The following is a 17784-nucleotide window of genomic DNA, read 5'->3' as shown; positions in this document are numbered from 1 at the left end:
AAAAATAAAATATCCCTTCAACATTTATTCAAGTGTCAAATATAACACACTAAATTAATTAAATAATAATGATAAGAAAATATAATAATTATCATAACTAATGCATGAAATAAATAAATATCATAAATTTCACTAATTTGAAAATTAGATTCACTAAATTCAATTTTATATAATAAAAAATTCTTTGTTAATTGTTTTGATTAGATAAGCATGTGAACCTATGACATGTTAGTCATCAAGGTAAAAGACACGAATCTCACAAGATGTGAGATTGAATAGAAAACAAAAAATTAAGAGACCTTAAAAACTAAACAACCAAAAAAAAAACCAACATAGGACCAATCAACAACTAACTTTCATTGAGGGACTTCATGCCCTCATTGGCCTACTATTCTTCTTGTAAAAAATACTCAAGGCAATCTTCAAAGGACACCTCTCTATTCAAGATAGAGGAACCAATGACATCGACCTAATGGGGAGAGTTGGGAAGCTCAATCATATATTTTGATCTTTTATGTGCTTGTTGTGGGAGGCTACTATGGACAAGGAACTTCACATCCCTTCTCTCTTAGACTTGTGTGAATAATGTTGTCATTGATGTCAAACCAATCATCTGGTTCTGTATTAGATAGTGTATGCAGGGTCGAATATCAATCTGGATGTTATGAATGTTATGCAAAAAGTTGCGGTTATGTACGTACGGTTTAGATGTTGTGGTTTTTGGTTATAAGTTATTATGTAGCTTGGATAGTTTTGGATGATGGAATTTTGGTTGATCCCGGTATCATTTATGTGTCTCGATTCCAATAATTTGTATCTTTGGTATCTATTAAAACTATCTCTTTGAGTTTTGTGATTGTGGTTTCATCGGTATGTGTGGAGTCTACATTTTGGAAATATTGAGCGTGATCTTGTGGTGATATGTTTGTTCTCTTGGGTTCGAATGACCCTTGCCCTTTTCTTGTAATCACGATATATGCTTTGGTAATCATAAGTATGTAAAAGTATTGCGAGGCCGACATGAGCTTATTGATAATGTGTTGGGCTTAGTTGACACACTATTATGTATTTGTGCCCTTCAATATATATATGTTCATGAGTGATGAATGAATACAAAGCTAATTGATCAAGAGTGAGTGTGTGTGATGTACGAAAGATAGTTGGCAGCAAAAGAAGCAGTGTATGTGAGAGTTGTAGACAATGAAGGACATAAATAGTGCAGTAGTCCTTTACCGAACCTGCTATGGAATAGTAGTGCTGAGATCTCTAACTAGATCTTCTGTAAAGTTTGAGGTTTGTGATATGAGCTTAACTTGGAACTGATCCCATGCATTTGGAGATGCAAACTTTCTCAGTTCAACCCTTTCAATTGCAATGAGCATTCTGACAGTTAGTCATTTCTTTTGTATTTGCAGTGAGTAGTCCAACAGTGAGCCACCTGGAAGTGAGCCACTTGTTTGTAAACTCAACTATAAGTAGTTATATTTTCCTGAAAGTTAACGCTCTTCGTGGTTTTTCTTTTTTGGGGTTTTCCACGTACAAATTTTAGTGTTCATCTTGTGGTTGTGTTCTTCTTGTTTATTCCACATTATCTGTTTTAAGTTTGAAGCCAACTTAAATTGGTAAAAAGTTTATTGTTTTGTTTAAGTGGGAAGATTGATTCACCCCCCCTCCTCTCAGTATTTTGGTGCTTTCAACCTAATCAACTTTCTCATCCTCTTCTCCTCTCTTATTATTAGTTCCTACTCCAAAATTTGAATTGTTTTCATATTTTTAATCAAGTCCATGTAGTACTCTATAATTTCTTGACTATTTTTCATGAGAACCCCCTTATTCTCCTTGAATTTTCTATCTCCACTTCAATCTAATTGTTCCTTTTCAAACGCACATCTTTTTTAATATCTAACACCATCTTCTCAATCATCCTCCAATTTACAAAAGTTTCAACTATTCCCACACACGCGCATGGAGGAATTTCTCCAGCCAATCTTGGTCCTTTTCGAAAAACCAACATCTCCAGGGTCTAAATCTTCTTCTTGGCCTACATTGGCCTCGTGTAGTTGGGCCATCTACCACTTTGAGAGCTCCATGCGGTTGTTAAATGCTTTGCAAATCTCCTTCAACTTCTCTTGAAGTTTTAAGTAAGGGATGCATTGGGCTTGGGTAGGTGAAAATATTGACACCTCTTTCCACTCCATAGAGCAATCTTTAGGGGTGAAACAAGGAGGGGTATCCACATGAGTAATTGGGTCGAGGAAGTAGTACCAAAGCTCGGAAAGGAATATGAGCTAGGTCAGTGTCTAAAACAATAGAAACCTCTAGTCGATCAAGAAACCACACTTTTTTTTCTTTTCTTTTTTTATCTTTAGAAGCCTTGAGAGAAATGTCAAATAGGATAGGATTAGTAATGGGAGCCAAATTGGCCAACAACAAGGTTGTACACAAGGTGGGTAAATTGGGCCTTATCTACTGTGCCAAAATGGGAAGGTTAACAACCCTAGGCCTAGGGTTAAAGACCAGGGTAAAATACAACTTATGTTGGAAGAGATAGAATCAAACCCTAGTGAAGGGGGGATTTATGTGTGAAAGTAAACTTTGTACCTATCTAAGCACCTCTTACAAATTTATTTTGATGGTTAAAAAGATTTGTCTCAATTTGATATATGAATGGATATTTATTTGTCTTTTATAATAAATTTTTAGTATCTTAAATAATTCAAATGAATTAAACTTGGTCTATAAATACACTATCCTAATCTACAATTTGAAATATTTTTTTCTTTAATTTAACTCATATTGATTCATAAGAGGGAAATATTGACCAATTTTAATATACCAAGAAATGAAAAACTTAAGAGTTCAAATCTATACATTAAAAAATAATTTCAACAAATAAAATGACCTAGATCAAGTTTAATATTGTATATACAAATCTCAACTGAAATGATGACCTAAATCAATATCGCATCCACAAATCTTAACTGAAATGATGACCTAAATCAATATTTCATCCACAACACCAGATAAATTTGGATCTTGAAATGTGTTAAAATTCTATAAAATTTGTCTAACAAACTTCAACACTAACCAATACTTACAAAATAAAATAAAAAATTGATACACGATCTTCACCGTTTACAACAATATTACATGTCTTACAAGATTGCCTGCTTTTTAAGCGTTGACAACATCATTTCCCATAATAAGACGTGGGAAATATAATTCTCTTAATTCCTCGCCTAAATAAGGAGAGAAATAGTAAGAAAAGATAAGAACCTTTAAGAAAACAACCATCAGTGAAATTGTATGCTTTTCTTAAACATATGAAGAGAGAGGTAATAGAAGTAGAATATTCTATATATATAAGTATTAACCTTCTTATATTATGAGGAAAATAGAAGAATAATAAAGTCCATTTAAGAAGGGTTAAAAAATCCTTCTTATTTACGTCCTAAATTCTTCATTGCATTCAAAATAGCTTCACAACTATATCCATCTTCAGTTGAAACTATGTTTTGGCTTTCAGAAGGGACAATGTCATCTCTTTGATAACTTCCACTGCTACGTAATAGCTTTTCAGAACCAAATTCTACTGCCCCTTTCAAAATTATGGATTTGTGTGACCCTGACAACATTTCTTCATAATCAGTATCACCAGTTTCTCCCACAAAAACAAGCATTTTTGATACCTCTGCTCCCCATCGAACAAATAAATACCTGTATACAGAAATATTGTTAGAACATCATCTTAACAAATTATCACTAAATCAAATATAATCATGATGGTGGATAAGTTGGAGTAGTTGAAAAAGTAATTTTATATTTTGCATGCATATTTTGTATTTTGGAATAGCAATTTGTGAGTACAGCCAGTTTCTTTAACGGTAAGAACAGAGCATTTGAAAAAACAAGGCACACAAAAAAAATCTACAAACAGAAAATTGTACTTCATAGGAAGTTCACTGTGTAAACTTATCCATGGTGATGTGAAGTATGGAGGGAACGAAGGCAAAAGTAACATTTGCAAACAAAATTAAAACACATACCTCAAAGCTTGAGAGCGTGAAGCAAGAAGTGGAATGACATGCATTTGTGTAGAATTACGGCAATACATTAGATGGCACCTTAATCCCCGCATTCTCATACTTTGACGAAGTTCGTCTACTTTCCGGACCTGCAAGCATAACAGCATTGGTCAGAAAGACTTGCTTAACATTCTACTAGGAGTTACGAAAAGCAAACTGCAATTCAGTTTTATGGGTCAGATATAAATATGGAGTTTATGGATTTGATTATGGAGCAAAGTTACTCAAAAGCCTAATCTATGTACTGCATTATATGCCCCCATTGCCCCTCTGTTTCATTCTGTATAAGTAAGTCTGCAGTATTAGTATCTAACCCATAAATTGAAACCATTTTGTATGTTGTGAGTCCATTGAGCTCCTATTTATGAGTCTAGAGCCATCAATTTGGTGCAGGCTTCCTATGTCTAAACCCATCAATTTGGTGCAGAGTCTAGACCCATCAGTTTGCTGCAGAGTCACTCTCTATGTGATGACATTTTTTAATTCTTATAAGCAATTCCAAGAGGTATAATATGTTGAGAGGAAAGGTATTGTTTAGAATCTTTCAGGAAGAGGATTTATTTATTTAGAATTTTCAGTCACAGAAGAGAAGAGGAGAGGTTGAGCAATAATGATAGATTGCTAATATGGTGTATACTTTGCCTATATGCAGTAATGAAATAACTTCATCAGATCAACAGTGACATTGTTATGACAATTCATTGAAACAAGCCTACACGGTTCATGGAGTGAGGTTATTTGTAGGTCAGGTAACTTACTCCTAAAGGGACCACAATAGATTATCAAACTGCTTCAGCAGTGTCTTGAAATTTTTAACTTATGTCACTAGTCACCAGACTCACCACTAATTACCTAGCCCAAAAGAAATAAATTGCATACCTTGGTGGAGTCCTTCACAACATAGGAAAGGCAATGTGCATTGCTGTGCTCTGCATCTTCAAAAATGACACGACTATGCTTTTGTTGGCCATCCCCTTCATGAGCTGTCAATTTGGAGATTGTTTTCCTCAACCCTTCTGCACCCCATCGGTAGTCGATGTGGTATTCATAATCTGCATCAAAACTCACTTTCTTATCTGATCCATCATCGGGATAACCTGGAGTAGTTGGGTAGTAGATTTCACTACCACTGCTGCAGATAAAAGCATCAAACTCCTGTGGCTGTATATTTCCTGAACCCAACATCTTGAGAGTCTCATCAATAGTTAGTGCTGTTGATAGCACAAAACCAACAAACCTTGCTGTTGTTGGATCAGAGAGCACAGATTTGAATACCTCCTGAATGATTTCTAACATACGGGGAGAAGTTTTACCATCTTCGTCATAGCAGTCTACAGCTATAACAAAAATTCTATTCCTCCTTCGAAGTGCAGGGTATTTGTTTTGGACGGCTACATTATTTGATGGGACCTTTGGCTCATTTTCTTCTGATGGAGGCAACCTTTTCAATTTACCTAAAAGTTTTTGGACCTGGCTAGATATTTCTGGATTGCCTTTTGCTGCAAGTAGTTTTTCAAGTTCCCCAGAGTTATCCACAGAGCCATTTATAGAAGATCTCTCACCATCAATTGAAAGCCTGAGAGACATGTCTTGTACATCTTTCAATGAATCACCCATAGATTCATCCACATTAGAATCTGTTGGGTTGTCAGTTTGCCACTGCGGATGCCTCATCCTACATAAAGCTACCCTTGACAAATATGTCCTGCAGTGTTCTGGCCATGAAAAGCGATGGATGTTTTTCAATCCATTGCGACGGCAGACATTCCATAAGTTCTTGTCTGCCACAAGCTTTAGTAATGCAGCAGCTATAGCCTGCTGATCATGTGGATCGACCAACAGCCCATTGTTGAGAGCCTGCAAAAAGAAAAATGTAACAGAAATTTTCAGTTCATATTTTCGCTCTTTTCTTGAACATACAGTTAAAATTTCTTTGCAATTTATTCCTTATAAGGTTTCACTATTACAACAAAATTTTGTCAATCTCAATATAGTGAGGAGACAACATATATCCATGAAATTTGAAAAACATTAAAAGATAATATACAGTACCCTGTGTATGTCCACTGGCCCTCCATTCTTTGTTGCGACCATGGGCAACCCATGTGCAGCTGCCTGCCGTTTATAAATAGTAAAGCTTATAGGAAAATTCGAGTAGAAATAAATCCTATTATCAGGAAAGGAAAAAGTTCTCTTGAGAGAAAATAGGCCACAGAATTGATGACATAATATTTTGTTTACATATAAACTTAATATTAATTAAAATAGGCTTGATTTTAGTTATCAAGAAGCTTGTGTAGTGAATCTTATTACCTCAATGAGAGTGAGACCAAAGGGTTCCACCAGAGCTGGATTAATAAACACCCCCTGGAAACCAACAAAGTTTGTTGACTTAATAGTAAGTACTGAGCCATATATATTTCATCAACCATAATAACAAGAAAACCTATTTTTGAAATACACACCTTGGTTTTTGCAGCAAGGCGATAAATTTCTGGAACATCGGATTGCCTATGATGTTTAGGGTAGGCAACTTGTCCATATAAGTCATACTTATCTATCATCTTCAAAACAGTTATGAGAACAGCTGCATTACCCCCAGACATTTCATCTATATCATCTCTGTTCCCCATTATCAATGTCTGCATAACAATTTGAATTTTCTCTATAATGAGATCATAATTTCAGAGACACCATCTATAATCTAACTTCTGTAGATTCTACGTTAATCTCTGCACTCAATAAAAGATACTCATAAAAACTCATCAATAGAATACTAAAGCCAACTTTTTTTTTCCTCACCAGATTGGCAAGCTCACGTAATGGACGACACTCTCCAAATGCTTTCACAAGGGTAGTAATATTCTTCTTTGGATCTGGTCGAGATAAAGCAAGAATCATCGGTTTGTGTGGGTTTGAGAAAAAACGCATTATCTGTGAGAAAAACATGAAAGGGCTAGTTTCTAGTTAGAATATATATAATAAAGGAAGGTCAAAATGATAAAAGGACAGATGAAAGGTATTAATGAAAATGATGCTTACCTCAGACCATATAGTTGGTAGGGCTCTAGGAGATAGGTTACCATCATCATTGATCAATGCTGCAAGGTCTCCATCAGCATCTGGAGGTTCTTCTTGAACAATCACATTGCTGAAATCCATTCCAGGTGGTATAACCTGAAATTTCAGGAAGTTTAGAAATCTTGTACCTCCCATTTTCCAAATGTCAATTGAAATATTTAACTGTGTCTTCTTTTAAAAACTACAAAGAACAATGCATAACTTCTGGATATCATGCCTATCTTGCAGTTGTTATAGACTTAAATTAGTGTTGGCAGTGGGCAAAACATTGTCACATTGCTTCACTCTTAAGACATTCCTTGGTAGCTACTCATATGATTCTAGTGTGGATTCTATTATACTACCCAAAAAAAAAACTTGCTTGATCAAAGAAGAAAACTCACCACCATCCGTGGCATGTAACGACCATGACAATTCACTCCTCGCCTTGCACGTGCTCTCAAAACTTTTTCAAGTTTGACATCAAAACCATCATATAAACCCCATTGCTCATCGATTTCTTGCTTTGTACTTGTAATGACAAGCTCTGCAGCATCCATGGATAATTCTTCTGCTTCAATTCGGCGCATTATTTTGTAAGTTGTATTAATGTCCTCTCTTGACTGTCTTCCTTGTTTCAAAAGTTGCTCAAGTTTATTTCGCCCAAGGGAATGACCAGTAAGAACCATTGGAACATTCAGCGCTCCTGACAAGAGAGCTGCACTATCCCCTGCATCTGCATAGTGGCCATGAATGACATAAGGCCAAACTGATTCCCCTCCACCAATTTGCTCTCCAAGTACTCTAGACATGTTGAGAATGTGAGCTAATGCCCCATCTACAAATTCTTGAATGTATGGCCATAGTAACTCCTTGCGAATATACTTATCTCTTGGGCCAAAAGGAATCCTTATGATATATGCACCACTGCTCTCCCCTCCATCATGACCATCAGCATCGTATGATCCTGGGGCCAACATTTCTGTTGGCTCACCATAACTCCAATCAACATCTGGAGAGGAGATCTGTCTTGTGAACAAATCAACACGATACACTCCAGGCATCATTGACAGTGCCCTTGCAACTTCCACAACATATTTAACCTAGACAGCATTAAATATGTTCATTCAGAAAGCATGCTCTAGAGTAACTATTATAAAAAATTGAAAAATGAATTCTCTCAACAAAAAATTTGAGACATTGAAATCTTCTACAAGGCTGAGAAAATAACACCACGCAACACTATCATTGATAGTAACATGAGCAAACACTTACTTGCCCACCCGTGTCAGAATCTCTCCCTAATTCCATGTTATCTCCTCTCACCAAACCATGCAAACTGCAGAAGAGAACAATGTGTGAAATAATATACAGAGAACTTGCAATAAAAGAATTTCCATGTGCCTTTCGACATCTTCATGAATGGAACAATTTCATTTCTTTCTTTGTGACAATAAGGAACTGATGATACAAATTGAATTAATACATACATCTACTTCCTTGGTAGCAAAAACGAAAGTGAAAATACAAATTGTACCAAATTGAGCTGCGAAAAGGAATTTTTTGTGGAAAAACATTACTTGCATTTTGCAGAGTAAATAGGTAGCATTGAAGCACACTTACAATCCTCCTGACTCCTACATACTTTATAAATAAATAAAGAAAGATTATGCAACCATCATCATTAATTCAAGGAAAGAAGGCATATGCAACTTCCATGGTTAACAACATAATAGTTTAAAATATAATTGTACTGCTTATTGGAAACTATATATCATTCTATGTTAAGATAATGTTTTCTCGTACCCCATTGAAGAGGTTGCACTCACAACCCAATAGAGCAGAAGTAGAAAAAATCCAAGCATGGTCAACAACAGTAAGAAAATGGTTTAAAAAAGGAAAAGAGTAGAAATCTATAATTGACTATTTTGTTTATCTTTATCTGTATATTTTGAATCAGTTGGAAACAATTGTTGTTGGTAAGGCAACATGGCAAGGAAAATATAAGTTCAATTTGACTAACAAGAATTTCACTTCTTCAATAACCTAGATATATGATGCTGCTTATACCCTTCGTATTGGTGAATGCTGGTTTTTTAAGTTGATGTTTTTGCCCATGTTCCAGACATGTTAATGTCTTTTAGAAAGACATAGATGTGGGTCCTAAATCTAACATTTGGTAGTTCTGGTGTACCAAACTTCTTTTATATGATATAATGTAATTTAAGACATTTTAGTATCTTCAAAAGGGCCCTGGCTGAACTTGTAAAAACAGAGCAGCTTCGGAAGTTTTCTACCAGCTAAAGTAAGCTATAATGGACAAGCAATTACATCACAAACTAATTTTCTCCATCAAAAGCACACAAACCAAAAGTAAGGCTCCTAAATTGTCCTCGTAATAAAATATGAGTCAATATTTTGAATATAACTTCCTTAAGGAAAGTAATAAGCTTCCAATCCAATATTGTTAAGATATGAATAGTTCAACTCTGTTTCCTCATCCGAGATGTGACAATGGCTCTTATTATTGCATTTTGTTAGATATTGATGTGAGAAGGCAAGCTTCAAGATAGGACGAAAACTAGACTGGATGCATATAACTAGCCATAAAGGAAAGTGAATTAAAAAGATTTTAATTGATTAATGGTGCTTGGTTGGAACATGAGTCGCATATTTAGGACAGGGTCATCTTGGCAATAAGTAGGTCACACTTTGATGACAAAGAAGTCAAATTTAATATGTAAACCAAATTACATATTTCTAAGAGGCAAACTAAATTCTAGGGAAAGCAGACTCGCTAAAGATTAGATCCTTGGTAATCTTCACATTTCTAAGAGCTCTGATACTTTTAGACTTGACCTCCTAAAGGATCCAGCCACGTTGGATTGAAAAGGAAATTATTCATTATGTAAATCACAAGGCCATTTCTTCAGCATTTAACACATACTACTCTGAGGCTGTTCCCGTGATATAAAAGACTACAGAGTTTCCACAAACTCTAGCCTTGTTGAATTCTTGCTATGTTTGTATGATGAACTTAACCAGAAGCCAGTTCTTGTTGACCAAATTTTATGTGCTCTTTTATTGCAGAAGTTTCAACGTATCCAAAGGAACAAGAATTATAAGTGAACCGATATGTTGGTCATTTTCTTTCTAACATGAAACCATGCATCTTATTCACACACAAAAAAAATACTGTCTGCGTTGAGCCAAGCTTGGATAGTACTAAAGCCAAATCAGGTGCACATAGTTTACAAAGGAAAGCCAAATTGAAACGGCTCAGTTACTTTATGTTTCTAGGTCGCAAACTTGGAAGTTAAGTCTAGTTATGATCAGAACTTAGTCATTTCTAACTCACCCTTCGATGATTAAGGAACAAAATTTCATAAGCAAACCACCCAAGGGTGTTTAAGTTAGACTGGAGAAATTACTGACATATAGAGAGCCCACCAAGGTTTAATGCCCTTAATTTGGCAGAATGATAACTCAAACTTTGGCTCTAATAAGAAGAAAGGAAATAAAGAATTATTGTATTCAGGCCCTACATATGTATGACTTTAATGAGAGCCACTCCTTGGTCATGTATCAAAGGGGAAGGCTACTCCAAAATGCTCTATTTAAACATCAAATGGTTTAACAGTCAATGGCAGTTTTACACCTCGTCCACCTGCAAAAAATTATGTTTTACTGTTGAACCATTTGATACTTAATGATGGGGTCTCAAAATGGAGAGCTTGCTAAATTTAAAGAAAAAATTATATCATTGTCTACTACTAACCGTAACAGGTTAATGGGACTGGAAAAGAAGTTAATTTCAAATACTAGTTTTAAGAAGAAAAGAATTATACATAGAATTGTTTGAATAACAAAATAACTCTAGGAAAATTTTATCTATTATTGAACACGTCAGGCTCAAATCATTAATGTAGTCGTGATAACTGACAGGAATCTTGCACACCGCCTAACAGAGATATTCCTGCGTGCAAGTCCACGCTGGTAAGGCATAAACTGCTTTGTAAGCAATGATAATTCGCATCAGTGGCCTCCATTATTAAAGAAAAACGGACATAGCGTTTAAAGGCAGCATATTATAAAAAGCTTATGAATATTTTGCCAAAAGAAAAAGCTTTGAGAATATTTACCTGATGAGCACAATGTAGAGGCGCTTTGATTTATTTTCATCGGACCACACCTGCAAGTCCGAGAAGTTTCTGGAAAATGCGCGTTTTGGAGTTTCGGCAATGGCGGGAATATCAGTTTTTTCTCCCTCGGATAAATCCTCCGACATATCCTCCGTCGCATCCTTCCGGCCTTGTTCACGTAAAATTCGTCTCTTTGCAAGTCTGTGCGCATCGTCCCACTCGAGCTGTCACACAATTTTTTCATTTTACAGTCTCCGTTAGCTCGTAGAATAACTAACTTTTCAACCTAAGAGTTCAAAAAAAATAAAAAACAAACGATAATGATTCACAGAAGATTCCCCCGCCGGGCCCCATGGGATCGATTCCGATCACCCACTTGGAGCCCCGGCAGCCGTTGATTGATAGAATATGCCAATTCAATTATGTGCCTCTTCTTCCACTTTTCTGAAAATGATTCAGAATATTGGAAAGAGGGACTCCCGACTGTGATGTTTTTAACCAGCCTTTCCTTTTGATTCGCAGGCAAGTCGGTTTACAACTTTACCTTGCTTTAAAAAACTCATCAACCTGCATTATTAAAGTTTGAAATTTGAATTTGGACGTTGAAAAAAGTTAAATCTTTTTGCGGTTTGGGGCAATGCACCTCAAAATTTTCGGCTAGGTGTGTAGGGTTTCGAACTCTGCACGTCAAAACTCCCCGCAATCACAGAAACAACAGAAGAAATGACTTCTAAACCCGTGGGGATTTCAACTAGGTTTAGCAAATCCCGCACGCAGAACGACTTGAACAGGGAAAATTATGAAATTGGAACTATCACAAACGTGAAGCCACGGAATTAGACTGCAAATGTTAACCGGAAATGAAGAACAGTGACGTCAAAGATATCAATTGACCTTTCATTTTACTCCATGATTACAGAACGCAGACAAAGGTAGCAGAGGTACAATCCAGGTTAGTCATCGAGACAATTGATACATGTCTGATTGGCCTTTAAATTATTAAATAATCACAGAAAATGATCCAGCTTCAGGTAGTATAGCATCCAGGGCCGACTTTGAATCGTATTGTCAATCCAGCATACTAAAGACAAAACCTTGAATAATAACAATTTATGAATCAAAACTAATTTCCGAATTTTAATTAATTATTATTTACGGGAGGTCCAGATTCATTCCAAACCGTTTGGAATGAATGTCCGCCGTCCCCGAACTACTTTTAGCCACTGAAGTTAAATAAGTGGACGTCAGTAGTTTTCCAGTACCTGCTTCTTTCTACGTGCCAGGTGCCAAATCCTCCAGCACATATTTTCCAATCTGTTGTTACGTTCCATGGTGTTTCGCATGGCCACCACCTGCAAGCATGAAAAGCAATTTCGATTAAACCGTGCTTCAAATCCTCGTAACAAAAGGACTGATTTTTAGCTTAAACACCTAGTTTATCTTAAGTTCCTTATCCCCCTATGAAAAGATATGGAAGAAACCCTTAAGAAACCCTCAAAAACCTCTCAGAGGCATTCATAGCGTCATTAAAATAGCAATTTCAGTTCAATTGCTCTGTAAAGGAAAGGAATTTTAAACCTTTATCCATGTCCGATGGAGGTCGGATTCATCAAAGCCGGAGACGACTTCCTCAACAAAGTATTTCGTGGGATTGAAGGTTCCCCTCTCACGCAGCGTCAGAGCAGGCTTACTCTCCTCTGCAAATCCGGTTCCGGAGTCCAGAATTGCCTCCAAATATCCATTTATCCATTCATTCCCCGCCATTCTCAGTTTCCCCCACACACACAAAACCCACCCAGTTACCGGCAATCAAATCTCAAAAGAATTCGAAAATTCAAAATTGAGACTCCTTCAGCAAACCAGAAACATCATTACATACACAAACACCAAAATCTTTGCACAAAATTCCTAGAATCCTCCCTCCGTGAACAAAATTTGCAACAGAACAAAACCAGATATTCCAAAATCAAAGGCGCACAGACAAGTGCCAAGACCACTGTTAGATTCCTCCCGCCACTTCAATGGCGACAAATCTAACAAGCCTCGACCAACCAGAAAAAATCTCCACAGAGACCAATTCTAATACTCAAAACTAGCAATCTTACAGCCTATAGCAATACAAAATGCATCTAAAATGACAAAAAAATTTCTTCTGCAAGATGCAGAAACTAGGCACAAAATAATTGGGCGAAAAAAGATTCAAATAAAAACAGCCCTTGGACATTCAGTCGACTGCAGCGCTACGCCTGATGGTTCTTCTTCTTCGTTTGGAGCCGCGACCGTCTCCGAGAACTCTCAGCGTTCGGGCTCCTTTTAAAGCTACGCGTTCCCGCAAGAGGTCACATGAGCGCCATCTGTATTAACTAATTTTTTCTACCTTGATTAAAAAAGTCAATCCACTAAGGTTAAAGAAAAAAAGGTTTTTATTATCATCTTCATAAAAAAGCCATCCACTTAAGATCAAATTTTTGGTTATTTCAAAAAATTTGAGGGACTGGATCTTCTAAGCATATGCATGTTTATTTAAATTGTTAAAAAAATTGTTTTTTAATTTAAAACTGATTATTTAGTCTTAAACATGATTTTTCGATTTAGATACATGTAACTCATTTTTTATTAAACAAAAACTAATTTTTAATTTAGTTACATGTAACTTAAAAAACAAAAATTAATGTAACTAGTGATATTAATCGCATAACACATTTTCATGATCTTTTTATAAACTTAATTTTTTTATCATAACTCGGTACCCTTCTTATAAACTTCAACTTTTTATCATGACTAAGTGACCTTGGCATGACACATCCTCGGTACCCTTCTATAAACTTAAACTGTTTTATCGTGATTAGTAATGCTTTCTATAAACTTAAACTGTTTTATCGTAATTAGTAATGCTAGCTTGGATACTTTTTATCGTGATTAGTGATGCTAACCTGTAAATTTAAACTTTTTAAACTTTTTATCATGATTAGTGATGCTAACGTGTAAATTTAAATTTTTTAGTGATTAGTGATGCTCCCCTGTAAATTTAAACTTTTTATCGTGATTAGTGATGCTAACGTGTAAATTTAAACTTTTTATGGTGATTAGTGATGCTAACGTGTAAATTTAAACTTTTGTGATTAGTGATGCTAACGCGTAAATTTAAACTTTTTATCATGATTAGTGATGCTCACCTGTAAATTAACTTTTTATTGTGATTAGTGATGCTCGCCTGACACATCCTGGATACCCTCTTATAAACTTGAACATCTTTAGTGTCCTCCTATAGATTTAAAGACACGTCCTAGATACCCTCTTATAAACTTGAAAATCCTTAGTGTCCTCCTATAAATTTAAAGATACATGGTGGATACCCTCTTATAAACTTGAACATCCTTATTGTCCTTCTGTAAATTCTTCGATATCACGTGCACTCCACTAAAGGAGAGAAAACCTTGTGACCTCGTGCTTTACTACAAGAAACTCCCAACCCTATAATCCAACTCATTTCCATTAAAAGAAATAAAATAATTCTCACAATTATTGACTACTAATTTAACTAGGGAATCTACCTTAGGGGCGGCAGGGGAGCTTTCCTTTGGTAAATTTTCATTTCACTTTTAATCTTATTTTTACAGCCTCTAATAATTGGAAGTATGCAGGGGCACACGTGCGAGAGATGCGGCATGTATCCAGTAAGAGGCCGCACACGTGTAGAGTGGCTTACTCTTTTTGTGTGGCGTGACAATCCCGCACCGTTCCCAACCACTGGTACGCAACCCTATGATAATCATAATAAAAAGGAATACTAGGTTATATTATTATTATTATTTATTAGGTTTTATGGCTCAAATTTATTGTGATGTTTTTCGTAGTTGTGAAACTACAGAAGGCGACAAAACAGTTGAAAATAATTAATTAAAAAATATTAAAATTATACCATGACACGTGTCGAATAAATGTTCAGTTTGGATTGCGTAGTGTCAAGTAGGATGTTGATGTTTGTGGAGGGAATTAATAGATGTAGCTTTCGATCTATAAATGCTGGCCATGCCAAAATCAAACTAAGGGAATTTTTGATATTCAGGGGTCTACGCGTTAAAATATATGTTTTTAATTTCTTTTTTAAATTAAAGTGTACATTCTAAAGGTAAGGGAATCAATTATTTTTTCATGCCACCAAGGGTATATAACTAGAGAACACGAATATCCCCCTTATGAAGCTCCTTTACCTAGCAAGTGTCTTCCTTGCTACTTTTTTTATATGTATAGAAAGAATATCCTCAAAACTACACCTCCTTTAGGAAGCAAGTGTTCTCTGTGCAACTTTAAGCATATTAAAAGAGAGGACCTCCATCCATAAATTATGCATAATAACATTTTATTCCTCTTTTCTAGAAGAAAGCTTATTCTAGTTAGTTCAATGAATTATAACGGTGAAAAATAATATCTTTTTAGTTGTTCTTGATGTAAAAGGTTAATATGTAAGTAGTATAATTTTGTATCAAATTGGTAAAAAAATTGAGTCTTATGTGATCTTATTGTCATATATTTTAAGATTTTGGATTCGTTCTTTGTTTTGTCTTCTCTCTTATTTGGATCAAATCTATAAGCATAGAAATGAATAAATGACGAGAGCTTTCAATTGTCCATCCTTCCTTATAAGAATAAATTCAATCAAGTTGGTCAAGATTGTTAATGTTGAATTTGTAACTATTTGTAAACCTTATTTTAGCCAACCACTAACCTAGATCTATAAACTAATTCAACAAACTCTCTATAGAGAACTCTACCATGCATGCAAACTAATTCAGCAAACCCTTAATAGAGAACTCTACCATGCATGCAAATAACATAAAATAAACCATATATACCTTCACATGCATAATAGGCTTGTCTTCATTGTTCTCCTATCCTCTAGAATCTTGCATGAATGATGTTTTCTCTCGGTTGTTTGCACTTGCACAAGAGTTCAAAGAGGAATTGGTGCAGTCATGGATGAAGGGTTTGGATGGGATTGTCCACCTGTGTAGCATAGAGTTCAACACAACAGAAATAACACAAGAATGCTCAACAAACAAGAAGATTGTTATATTCACCATTAGCAACATCCATTACATCATGTGCATTCATATGTAGAGTAATAATGGGCTCACAGCCTTGCCACAAGGCATTATAAGTTATACAATGGGCGCATAGGCCTAATCATAGTCAATAGAATTGGCAGATTCAATCTAATGATCAAACTCACTACCTATATAACTACTTGACTCTTTAAATGATTACAAAATGATCTTTGTACACTTCTCTAGCTCCAACAAAGATTTGTGTCGACCTCAAAGGTCTCTATGCCCAAGAATGATGAAACATGTAGGTCAACCCCAAAAATGAAATGATGCACTACTAAAGAAGATAGCAAGTTACAAACCACGAGAAAGGTATCCCAAGGGCCCAAAATATCATTAATGATGTTTCAATTAGATCCAAACACCATGGGAAAGGTCCACGAGCAAGATGTCACAAATATACTAGAATGCTTCGATAAAGAAAATGAATGAACTTCAAGGAGTAGTAACTTAGTAATGATGAATGCAAATCACAAGACTTCTAAATATGATGTAGATGACCACATGTTGAGCACAAATGTAGATTTGTAAGGCATGAAGAAAAAGATGCAACGAAATGTAGAAGAAAGTGTTGAGATAGCTACAAATTGAAGTGCAAGAAAAAGACTATTTTTGGTTGAGGCGAGATTGTTCTACAATGAGGGATGCTCCTACATCAAACACCTAGGGTTAGAAAGAAAGTGAACCTCTCACTTTGTTGGAGCTAGAGGAAACCAATGTTGTCTACCTCAGCCTGAGAAATCTAGGTTGAATCTTTTGTTGGTCTACCCTTCCACTTCACCAGATACTCCTGATTCTACTTGTTGCTAGTGCTTCTCCCAACTCTGGCATCAAATATTTGCTCAATCTCCTCTGGTGGTTGATGTTGTAACTATTCTTCCAAACAAACTTCACTGGTATTGCCATTTGATTGTCCTTTGTGATACTCATAGATGTCTACAATATTGAAAATAGGTGATATGCCAAGTGTTTTCGGTAACTCTACTTCATGTATGCATTTTGATCTATCAAACTTCCTAAGATCTTACCTGGTCCAAACTTCCTCATCTTCAACTTTGTATATGCCTACTGGGAACCTTTCCTTTCAAAGATATATCATGATGTCATCCCCAACAACAAAATCCTTATGTCTCCTCTTCTCTTATACATGCCCCTTATACTTAATGTTCATATCCTTGAAAAATTTTTGAACTTGTTTAAGTATTGTCTCCATGTATCTTGCAAATTCTTCTACTTCCACACTCCTCTTATTCTCTGTGTCAATGTCTCTAAGTTTTGCAACTCCTCTAGGATGTATTCCAGTCACAATCTCAAATGGTGTCTTCCTTGTACTCCAATTCACTGCATTGTTATATATATGCAAACTCTTATTGCGGTAGAACTATATCC

At 35.7% G+C, this 17784-nt stretch overlaps 1 protein-coding gene across 1 annotated transcript; it reads right to left on the bottom strand.

Annotated features, from left to right (window-relative positions):
- Nucleotides 1-3091: 3091 nt before the first annotated feature.
- On the bottom strand, nt 3092-13592 carry LOC131033242 (probable sucrose-phosphate synthase 2). Its single transcript, XM_057964413.2, has 13 exons — nt 12866-13592; nt 12550-12639; nt 11288-11511; nt 8421-8484; nt 7550-8248; nt 7128-7262; nt 6888-7019; nt 6551-6727; nt 6399-6452; nt 6138-6200; nt 4965-5942; nt 4047-4174; nt 3092-3717 (listed from the first exon to the last, which is right to left on the bottom strand). The coding sequence occupies exons 1-13, from the start codon at nt 13049-13051 to the stop codon at nt 3441-3443; spliced, it is 3207 nt and encodes a 1068-aa protein (XP_057820396.2). The 5' UTR covers nt 13052-13592; the 3' UTR covers nt 3092-3440.
- Nucleotides 13593-17784: the final 4192 nt, after the last annotated feature.

The sequence above is a fragment of the Cryptomeria japonica genome, chromosome 10, assembly GCF_030272615.1.
Source record: "Cryptomeria japonica chromosome 10, Sugi_1.0, whole genome shotgun sequence".
NCBI classification, from domain to species: domain Eukaryota; kingdom Viridiplantae; phylum Streptophyta; class Pinopsida; order Cupressales; family Cupressaceae; genus Cryptomeria; species Cryptomeria japonica.
This window is presented reverse-complemented; position numbering and strand designations above follow the sequence as displayed.

What these genes read in the sequence shown, in the direction of transcription:
- LOC131033242 (XM_057964413.2), bottom strand. Translation starts at nt 13,051, where the DNA reads ATGGCGGGGAATGAATGGATAAATGGATATTTGGAGGCAATTCTGGAC. An exon ending in ATTCTGACACGGGTGGGCAA is followed by an intron (nt 8,249 to 8,420) that starts GTAAGTGTTTGC and finishes AATGCTGTCTAG; the next exon opens with GTTAAATATGTTGTGGAAGT. An exon ending in GGCCAGTGGACATACACAGG is followed by an intron (nt 5,943 to 6,137) that starts GTACTGTATATT and finishes TTCTTTTTGCAG; the next exon opens with GCTCTCAACAATGGGCTGTT.